Source organism: Salarias fasciatus, chromosome 4, assembly GCF_902148845.1.
Source record: "Salarias fasciatus chromosome 4, fSalaFa1.1, whole genome shotgun sequence".
NCBI classification, from domain to species: Eukaryota; Metazoa; Chordata; class Actinopteri; order Blenniiformes; family Blenniidae; genus Salarias; species Salarias fasciatus.
The window spans coordinates 21,507,766-21,518,814 of NC_043748.1; the positions used below are offsets into that span (position 1 = coordinate 21,507,766).

General features: G+C 45.4%; 1 protein-coding gene across 1 annotated transcript; it reads right to left on the bottom strand.

Moving 5' to 3' along the window:
- Nucleotides 1-104: 104 nt before the first annotated feature.
- LOC115386920 (RNA-binding protein FUS-like) lies at nt 105-7,626 on the bottom strand. The gene is made up of 7 exons (XM_030089384.1): nt 7,499-7,626; nt 7,282-7,391; nt 7,060-7,189; nt 6,851-6,949; nt 6,418-6,583; nt 6,077-6,205; nt 105-126 (listed from the first exon to the last, which is right to left on the bottom strand). Coding segments are annotated over exons 1-7 (657 nt in total). The 5' UTR covers nt 7,500-7,626.
- Between the last annotated feature and the right edge of the window lie 3,423 nt (nt 7,627-11,049).

Sequence of the window (11,049 nt, forward strand, 5' to 3'; positions counted from 1 at the left end):
TCCGGGATGGTGGTCCATCTCGGCTTGTGCGCAGTCGGTCTAGTGGGTCATCTTGCGAGGAGGAGTTGTGTTATGCAGCCCCTGTCTCGGCTGGCTCGCGAGTGTCACACCTTGGGGAGCCCGTATCTGCATCAGGGGGAATGGAGGTACAACCCGCAACGCTGCCATCAAACACTGGGCCATCCTCATCTGTTGAACTGGGTAGTGGAGGCGTGAGAAGGTCGGCACGCTCCACAGCTGGTCACCACCCCAACCCTTACAACCTTCCTCGTTCCGTGTTGGATACTTAACAAATTGCAATTGGCAGTCGGCCCGTGTTGGCAAGTCAATCGTCGGGTCGACGATCCAAAAGGGGGGGATAGAATGTAGTGGTGCACAGGTGTGCACCCTCACATGCACGCGCACTTGCATGCACACGCGCACGCTGGGCGGCACCTCGCGCCACACCGGAGTTTTAATTGCGGACTCAACTCACCTGCGCGTCTCTCTCTGGCGTTTGTCAGTTCAAGCAGTGCTGCAGCGAGCACAGAAGCTGCCATGAAACCCTCGGTTCAGCTAAAGACAAGTTAAACTTGCTTCTCCACCGCTCTTGTGTTAACGCGGTTGGTGATCTGAACGCTGTCTCTGGCGGGGCGCCGCTGCAGTTAATATTGAGTGCTCCCTTCCTGTTCTCTCACGAGCATCAGCGCACCTGTTCTATCCCTACGTCGTGTGGCAACTCATCCGCCACTGCGGATCCGGTGAGATTTGCCCTAGAGGTTCTGGGGTCGCAGAGACGGGCCTTTTCCTTCCACGTGACTGGTTTCCGCTGCTGCCATTTGGGTTTCCTCCTTTATGCTGCTGCTGCTGCTTTAGGAGGCCACATTTAAAATGCGGTTTATTTTCCAGGCATGCAGGTCCCATTTTGTAACTTTATTTTGATTGAATGGAAATGCATCTTTTAAAGGGAAAATAGTTGTATCATAAATGAATGCTAAAATTAAATAAAGCAAAGTCTATTTTGATATCTGTTTCCGGTCCATCAGTCTAACGAACCTACGGCCTTTTATATATGCAGGATAACCTTGGGGACGCTGGTTTCTACCAGCTGGCGTTGTAAATATAAAAGTCTCCAATTTTAGCAACTTTGTAGTGTTATTTAAAGTAATTATAATTTATTATGTAAAACCCACTCGACCTGGCCACATGTGCCTGGGTCCTTCCACCTCGCATCGTGTCAAAAGGTGAAATCAGATGTCACTCTTAGCATTGCGCTGTTGATCTGATGGTTACTAACAGACTAAACTCCTGTTAACTGGAGGAGAAGCTTCATTAATTAGGCGACAGCAACATCAAACATGTCCCACTGGAAGCAGCATTAGCATCAGCTCTTCCTAACATCCATCTTATAGAGCACTTTCCTCCACTAATATCCAGATTATAGAGCATCTTCCTCTTCCTAACATCAAATAAAAGAGCATCTTCCACCCACTACCAGGTGTAACTTCAGCTTAATTGATTATTTTTAAAAAGTGTTAGTTAAAAAAGTCAAATGTATGGAGAAGGGGCGGGGTTTAATCAACTACTTCTTTCCTCTCCTTTTCAGTCATAAAATCAAATTATATTGCTCTGCTATTTATTTATTCACCATTTGTTTTGTCTGATATTTTGGTTGATTAATGTTAACTATTAAATCTTTTACAAATTTAAAACAAAATTAAATGAGATTTAGAGACATTATTCTTACCCAGATCGAATGCTAACACCAGGATGTAACCATTATTAAAACAGTAACTGATGAGTCATGGAAAACTAATGAATAAGAGGTCAGTGATACTTTTCATGAACTAATTTTCAGTAACTTGTTGACCACTAAGATATAACTATCAGGTTTTCTTTTGAGTTTTTGCTGAGAAATTTCAGCATGACAGTGGAGGGAAAGCCAAGGAGCTAAGATTTCACCATTTACATCATTTAGGACTTTCACTTCTTTTCACTTTTATTTATTTTTATCCGAGGAGTCACTTTTCCTGCCGCAGACTAAACTAATCTGTCATGTGTCATATTTCTGTGTGGTACTTTTTAGAAAATGGGATCTTCTACAGTCAGTGTCACATCATTTCTGTCTGAATGTCTAATTTTTTTATTTATTTTTTTTTACTGTTTTTCTTTCTTGCTGCTCATGGAACTAAAACTGAGATAACAACAGTTTGAAGCCCTGGAATTAAAATACAAAGGAAGATGAGCACATGAAAGCAAAAATCAATTAAAAAAAAATATGTGGCATCAGGGTGATGGTTTTCTCTCCGGTGATCAGGTAATAGTGGGCCGAGAACCGAACCCTGTGGTACGCCAGTGATGCAGATGGATCACGGAGTGCAGCAGAGACAGATTAGTTCTTCAGGAAAGGTTTAGATCTACATTCCACCTCATTAGGCCCCCTGTGAGGAAGTGATCCAGGTGAGAACATGCAGTCTTACCTGGAACCAGTAGAGTCAGCAGAGCCGTCACACACATCGCGCTGTGGGAAGCCATGACTGGAAGATCAGGGAGCTGCAGAGCCGCTGCTGAATAAATGAGCATAATAGACCGGTTGCCCTTCAGATGTACAGACACACCCCTCACCTGTCTGCGTGCGAGTGTGTGTGTGTGTGTGTGTGTGTGTGTGTGTGTGTGTGTATCTTGTCTAGAGCCGTCTCAAAACAATGACTCAACTCTGATTGTCCTGCAGATTCCTTCACCTGCCCTGCAGGTCAGAGCTGCTGCTTCTTCCTCTCACTCCTGGTTCATCACAGCGCTTTCAGGACCTGAAGGTTCACGTGATGATGAGGAACAATCAATCAATCAATCAATTTATTTTTGTATAGCCCAGTATCACAACAACAGTTGCCTCAGAGGGCGTCAAGATGTTACATTGGTCGGTAAAAGTAAAAACAGTAAAAACAGTGAATAAGCATAATAAGCCGTAACGAGACAGAACGAAGCAACCACCGCCTTCGACCCTCACATCCGGCAAGAAAAAACTCCAAAAACCCAGTGGGAAAAGAAGAAATCTTGGGGAGAACCACAGTATGGAGGGATCCCTCTCCCAGGGACGGACAGCTTTGGCAACAGCTAGCATGAGACAATAAGAAGTAAAGCCTAGGACAATGTTGAGTACAGTCCGTTGGACGGTCCAGCACAAGAACCACAGATCCCAGCAGTAGAACCGAAGCCAGTCCACGGGCAGGACCGACAGGAGTGTCCTCCCGGTCCGGACGGAGCTTGTTCGTAGGCCCTCGTAATAGTGGAGTCAGCAGCTGAAACTGGAGAAGACTCCCCCTCGAAGGGGGGGAACAGCAGGTGAAAAGCAATGAACGGACTAAAGGGAAGAACATTCAGACATTAGAGGACAGGGCTCAGTGCACCGTACTTCCCACAGCATTCTAGCTCCTAGAGCAGCTTTGTGGATACTTAACTGTTTAAACTAGTATTTAGTTAGTATAGTTTAGTTTAGTTTAATTTAGTTTGGTTTAGTTTAATTTTGTTTAGTATAATTTGGTTTGGTTTAGTTTGGTTTGGTTTGGTTTAGTTTAGTTTAGTTTAGTTTAGTTTAGTTTAGTTTAGTTTACTTTAGTTTAGTTTAGTTTAGTTTAGTTTAGTTTAGTTTAGTTTGGTTTTCTGTAGTTTGGTTTGGTTTACTTTAGTTTGGTTTGGTTTGTTTTAGTTTAGTTTAGTTTAGTTTAGTTTAGTTTAGAATCCCTAGCTGACCTGATCATAGGCTGCATCGAAGAGAAACGTCTTGAGCCTAACCTTAAATGTGGAGACTGTGTCTGCCTCTTTGACACCACTTGGAAGCTGGTTCCATAAAAACGGTGCCTGATAGCTAAAGGCTCTTCCACCTAGTGTCCATTTAGAGACTCTAGGAGTCACCAGTAACCCTGCATTTTGAGAGCGAAGTGCTCTGATTGGTTGATAAGGCGTTAAAGCATCTTGGAGATAGGTTGGAGCCGTCCCATTTAGGATTTTGTAAGTGAGGAGAAGGATTTTAAATCTAACTCTAAACTCGACTGGAAGCCAGTGAAGAGATTTTAGAACGGGAGTAATGTGTTCACGTCTTCTAGTTCCAGTTAATAATCTGGCGGCCGCATTTTGAACCAACTGAAAGTTTTTTAATACACTTTTTGGGCAGGCTGCGAGAAGGGAGTTGCAGTAGTCCAATCTAGTAGAAACAAATGCATGGATGAGTTTTTCTGCATCGCTTCTAGGTAGAATGTTTCTTATTTTAGCTATGTTGCGCAAGTGGAAATATGCTGTTTTACAAGCCAGGTTGATGTGTGCTTTAAATGAGATATCCTGATCAAAAAAGACCCCGAGGTTCCTCACAGTAGAGGAGGAGGATATACTGACGTTATCTAAGGTGATAATCTGTTCAGATAGACACTCTCTCAGTTTATGGGGGCCTAGTATAATGACCTCTGTTTTGCCAGGATTCAGACGGAGATAGTTCGTAGTCATCCAGGTTTTAATTTCTCTGATACAGTCACTGAGTCTGTCTATTTGATTAGTTTGATCAGGTTTCATAGATAAATACAGTTGTGTGTCATCTGCATAGCAATGAAAATTGATATCGTGACTTCTAATTATGTTCCCTAAAGGAAGCATATATAACAGAAATAAAATTGGCCCGAGCACGGACCCTTGAGGAACCCCATAACTGACCTGGGAGCACGGTGAGGACTGTTGGTTAACGTGAACAAATTGGTACCTATTAGATAAATAGGATTTGAACCAGCAGAGGGCTTTTCCTCTGATGCCAACCTCACATTCTAACCTCTGCAGGAGAATATTGTGGTCGATTGTATCAAAAGCTGCACTGAGGTCTAGGAGAACCAGGATTGAGACTAGACCTGCGTCAGCCGCCAATAGCAAGTCATTAGTGACTTTAACTAACGCAGTCTCAGTGACACCGTCACTGTTTTTTGTTTGGCTGGAGGGAAATACAAGTTCTCTGCATCCTAAACTGCTGATGATGGGATTCTGTGAACCGTGTTGCTGCAGCAGCAGAAACTGAAGACTGAAGTCATGCATGTTGAATCTTTAAAGTTGTTCACATCCAACAAATATTGAATAAATAAATGAATAAATAAATACATTTCAATGAATCGGCCATGATAGCTGATTGAATAAGTGTGTGCTCTGTATTGCTGTCTCAAAATGGATGGTATTTTTGTTCCCCCTCGTCAAACTGGTCAAATACACAATCCAACAACCCCAAAACACTTTGGTGGGCATGTTATAATCCGCACATTCACTACGCTGTGGAACACCAACACATAATATTGTAGCGTTACGACACTGAAGCAAATACTGGGAACTACTTGTTCTTTTGAAATCACTACGCCCAGACACCATGTTTAGTAAGTAGTTCCGTCTTAGCAATCATCACCAAAACAACTCAATCTCGTAATTTTGCATTAATATTCCACAGCGTAGTGAATGTGCGGATTATAACATGCCCACCAAAGTGTTTTGGGGTTGTTGGATTGTGTATTTGATCAGTTTGACGAGGGGGAACAAAAATACCGTTCACTTCCATTGTGTCCGTCCCGAAAACCTTCCCCGACTCACCTCTGGATAGACAACAGCTCACTCTCACAAAAACAGTAAGTATGCTGTTCGAAATGACTAAGGACTTGCGCTAAATGGGCCAATTTGCCAAAATGTCGAAGTATCGCTTTAAAGCTTTTCCCTCGTTTGTGAAGGAAACATGGGATCAGCTGCTGCTGCTCTCAGGAATCTTCACACACCTCTAATTTATTTCACCTGTTTGTTCTGTATTTGTATTAATAACTAAGGCGTGCCGGACGTGTGTGTGTGTGTGTCACTCTCTCACACCCTTCTGCCAGGACTGGGTGTGTGTCCATTGTTGCAGTAAACCTATCCAGGGAGCGTCTCCTTGTCTCTACAGGTTGACAAAGCATTTATTTTTTTTTTTTTTGGTTACATAAAAGGTCTTGAAGGTCAAGAAGAGAAAAATTAGATGTATTTATCTCTGAGAAGTGGACATCGAGCAGCACCGACACCAAAACAGTGTCGGAACAGAATAAAACAAAACGTGGTCAGCGTCAGTCCCAGGCGAGCCTCACCTCTCTCCATGGGGGGCATCCCGCCGGCGTCCTCCGGCTTCGGCGCCTTGCACTGGTTACACTCGTTACGCCACGAGAAGTTCAGGTTTCCACAGTTACTGCAAGAAAACGAAAAAAAAACAAGTTTCCATCAAAGCAGAAGTTTCCAGAGGACAGAGGTCTGACAGCATGTGGACTCAGAGACACACAGCGGGGGACAAAGACTTTGTTTCCTGGTAACAAGAGTTAAAGTGTTTATTAAACCGAACCACATCTGTGTGACGAGCAGCAGAGAGAAGTGTGTGAGAGGACTCTGCAGGTCTGAACTCACGGGTTTGGACACTTCCAGTCTCCAGCTCTCTGCTGTCCTCCTCCTCCTGCTCCTCCTCCCAATCCTCCTCCTCCCGGTGCGCCCCCTCCCCCTCCTCCCGCTCCCCCGTTGCTTCCTGGGAAACCTCCACCGCGACCTCCTCCGAATCCTCCGCGACCCATTGGCCCTGCACAGATCAGGTTTATTATCCAAGTGGGTTTCTTATGACGCTTCTCGTGACACGAGGAACGGTCTTCAGGATATATTGAATTATTAATACGTACAGTCCTATAATCGTATCAATAAATGAGCAGGAAGGAGCGTGAATGTTCCTCAACTGTGATTTCGGTTTCAAACAGGAGCGCTTGGTGTGCCAGATGAAGGTTCTGAGGAGTGAATCTGTTGGTATCATCAACCCGAGCAAGCATCCTCTCATGCATTAGAGGAAGCTCACCTCCTCGTCCTCGGCCTCCCCTCATACCGCCTCGGCCTCCAAAGTCGGCCCTGCGGGTGGCGAACGACACTTTGATCGGGTTTCCATTGAAGTCCTTTCCTGGAACACACAGATTGAGGGGAAAGGTCAGTCAGAAAGACACTCTGTAGGAAAACTGGTCTCACTACTCTGTTTCCACAGTGAACAAAAAGCTCAGGTCTGAAACTGACCGTCAAACCAGTCGATGGCGGCCTTGGCAGACGGCGGGTCGTCGAACGACACGGTGGCTTCTCCCTTCAGCTTCCCCGTGTCCCGGTCGGTGTACAGGTTGATCATCGGCATCCCCGTCTTCTTGTTCACCTAAGAGAACGAGCCGGAGCCAGACGTCTGCAGGGCTGACGGTTCAACGCCGTGACGGCTGCGTGTGTCTGAAAACGAGGACCAAAGGTTACCTTGATGATCCCGATCTGCTTGAAGAAGTCCACCACGGACTCCACCGTGTAGTCGTCCCCCAGGCCTTGGACGAAGATGGTGTTGTTATCGGAGTTATCCTGGTCCTGCACTGCGGGACGAAGACGAGAAGCAACACCAGACGGTGTGTAAACAGTCACATCCCGTTGGAGCTCGGACTCATTCACACACCAGAGTCAAAACTCACGAAGGACTTACTGTAGCCGGGTCCTGAGTGCAGATGTCCCGGCTCTCTGGGTCCTTCAGAAGATACACAAACAGGCACATAAGCTTTGGAAAGGTCTCACACACACACACACACACACACACACACACACACACACACACACACACACACACACACACACACACACACACACACACACACAATGCATTCTCAACCCTGACAGATTTTTACGTCAATGTTCCTGTAAGTTCAGGACTTACAGAGGAAGCCAAACAGTGATTCTCTCTCACTCTAATATCTAACTCTCATTCTACAGCTGTAACTGAACTGTGATCACAATGAAACCTTAAAAGAACCAACGACGGGCCGATTTACGAGAGGTCAGTCTCTGAGTATTGATTAAAACACAAACCGAGGACCTTTCCTGCTGCAGTAAAGAACACAGAAGTGGTATTTTTGAGCACAGTTACCCTGCAAACTTCTTGAGTTTAAGTGAAATACCAAGAATTAATTTGAAAATGGAAATAGATGACTCAAAAAAAAAAAAAAAAAAAAAAAAAAAATCAGGTCCAACTGTGTGTTTTTCTACACAACCAAGAGTCCAGTGGTGATGTTGGACCAAATTTTCTCTTTTCAGGACAAGTTGGGTTTAACGGTCGATTTTTCCCACCCAGATCACCGAAGTTCTCCACCCCTACACTGTCAAACGGGATATTTTCCCAACTGAAATGCCAACGTTAGATTCCAGACATAAGAACCAGACATATACAAAATCTGGTCAATTGGTTGAGGCTCTAATTGACTGGTGTTCATTCAGTGCTGGTTGTCAGAATAAAAGAAGAAAAGTGAGAAAAATCTAAATATGCGGCCTGAGGAGACAATCCCAGTAAAACCAGCCGAAATGGCTTCATTCTTTGTGTGTTTCCAGTCAATCAACAGTCTTTCTGCAGAGCGTCCAGGACCAGTTTTCAACAATATCCACCACTCAGCATGTTCCCTTTCCTACAAACTAGTCCAGATCTGTTTTCAGTCTGTCCGTGCACGTTTCCTCAGTTGAATGAAGACGAAACACAAACGCCATTGGAGCTCATTGGTGTGTTTGAGTTCCTTCTCCTTTTTTTAAGGCGGACTTTTTCCTGCACCATGTTCAGTCTGACGAACCAAAGTTTGTGACCTTTCCTTCAAATGATGGTCTCATTATCAGGAGAAACCAAAGACAAACCTGGTTCACAAACACTTCCACTTGTGCTAATCATTCTTTTTCAAGATGTTATCAGCTCTTATGAAGCGTCACTCAAACAGAGCGAGCAGCTCTGCTCTTGAAAGTTATCTCACTGGAATAAACTCCATTTCTATGAGAGTCTGGATCAATTCCCCTCAGATCTCCAGCTTCACAGTGAAACACATGCAGCCATTTTTAGTGCTGAACAAACTTGAAGGAGGCACAAGTTTTGATTCAGAAATAGTAGCATAGCTCCCTCTACTGGTACACACAGGAAGGTCAAGTATTTTTAAGAAAGAAAAAAACAATTTGAACATTTCTAATATTCAAAAAATGATAAGAAATCCAACAATAAAAATATACAACACATAAAATCCACATTCAAATTAAGTATTGATTCTTTTGTGGCTCAATGTTTATTAGATAGATAATAAATACAGATGTTTTAGAGAACCTCAGTGTTTTAAGGTTCGTCTGTCTCCTTAAGTGACTCAAAACACCACCTCGTGGCGAAAACTGGTAGTGAGACACGAAACAAGCCAGAGCTCACTGGTAACTGGTGAGTTGAGCAGCAGAACATTTCAAAATGATCTCTGAGATGATATCAAGCTGCTGTGTCTCATTTTGTAGATTTAAATGAGTTATACCAGTAAATGTTGAACAGAAATTTGACCTTTAAACTGTTGTAATTTTCAACAAATGTTTTTTGGCTTAAAAAATAAAGTGATTTTGGAATTTTTCTTTCGGTTGTGTGACAGAACCTTGCCTTGATTTGTTTTTCGGCGCCTTATTTCACCTGCGTCGTGTTTGTGAAACTCTGATGTTTCCATTTTCACATTTCTTTTCTTGATTTCGACACGTCATCAACACGGGGTAAAAACTAACCACAGACCGAACACACCTCTGAACCTGTCCATCACATCACACACCCCAGGTGATACAGCTGCAGTGTGGGAAATAGCTCCCCCTGCTGGAAATCCTTCCTCACTTCATTAGAAGAATAGATATTTCAGGCATGGTGACTGTTTTCATGATCCCTCCTGGTGATAAATACCGTGAAATGTCAGAAAACCAAGTCCACCTTCAGCATGTATTTTCTATTTGACCCACACTGTTCAACTTTGATGTTAACGCTGTCAGCTCGTTTTCACTGCAGCATCATTTAAGCACCAGATCAGGTATCTAGTCCTCCATTAATCTCACTGAAGCCTCGATTACACAACATTCACATGCTTCAAGTGGAAACGTCATTTTTGCATTTCTCATTTCACAACAGTTTTTAATTTACATGCTAACATTTTGAAAACGCTCCCCCCTGACCTGCCACCTTAAAGTGGTGGGGGAGTTTGAGTGCCCACGTGATCCCAGGAGCTATGTTGTCCGGGGCTTTATGCCCCTGGTAGGGTCTCCCATGACAAACAGGTCCTGGGTGATGGGCCAGACCAAGGGCAGGTCAATAGCCTTTATGAATATATTACAATCGAGGCCCGTGATGTCGCACGGTATGGCGCAGCCGGGGCCCCACCCTAGAGCCAGGCCTGGGGTTGGGGCTCGCAAGCGAGCGCCTGGTGGCCGGGCCTTTGCCCACGGGGCCCGGCCGGGCTCAGCCCGAAGGGGCGACGTGGGCTGACCCTCCGGTGGACCCACCACCCGCCGAGGGAATCGTAGGGGCTGGGTGCAATGTGGATTGGGTGGCAGCCGACGGCAGGGTGCCCGGCGACCCGATCCTCAGACACAGAGACTAGCTCTAGGGACATGGAATGTCATCTCGTTGGGGGGGAAGGAGCCCGAGCTTGTAAGGGAGTTTGAGAGATACCGGCTAGATATAGTCGGGCTCACCTCCACACATAGCCTGGGCTCTGGAACCCAACCTCTCGAGAAGGGCTGGACTCTCCACTTCTCTGGCGTTGCCCGCGGTGAGAGGCGGCGGGCTGGTGTGGGTTTGCTTATAGCCCCGCAGCTCAGCCGCCATGTGTTGGAGTTCACCCCAGTGAACAAGAGGGTCGCATCCCTGCACCTTCGGGTCGGGGATAGGTGCCTCACTGTTGTTTCGGCTTATGGGCCGAACAGCAGTGCAGAGTACCCGGCCTTCTTGGAGTCCCTGGGAGGGGTGCTGGACAGTGCTCCGACTGGGGACTCCATTGTTCTACTGGGGGACTTCAACGCCCACGTGGGCAGCGACAGTGAGACCTGGAAGGGGGTGATTGGATCGCATGGCCTCTCTGATCTGAACCCGAGTGGTGTCCTGTTATTGGACTTCTGTGCTAGTCACAGTTTGTCCATAACGAACACCATGTTCGAGCACAGGGGTGTCCATAAGTGCACTTGGCACCAGGACACCCTAGGTCGGAGGTCGATGAT

Excerpts from the sequence above, each read along its gene's own strand:
- LOC115386920 (XM_030089384.1), bottom strand. Across the intron at positions 7,190-7,281 it reads AGCAGATCGGGATCATCAAG|GTGAACAAGAAGACGGGGAT; the intron begins GTAACCTTTGGT and ends TCGTTCTCTTAG. Across the intron at positions 127-6,076 it reads CTGGGACTGACGCTGACCAC|ATACGGGCTCCCCAAGGTGT; the intron begins GTTTTGTTTTAT and ends CCCCTGATGCAG.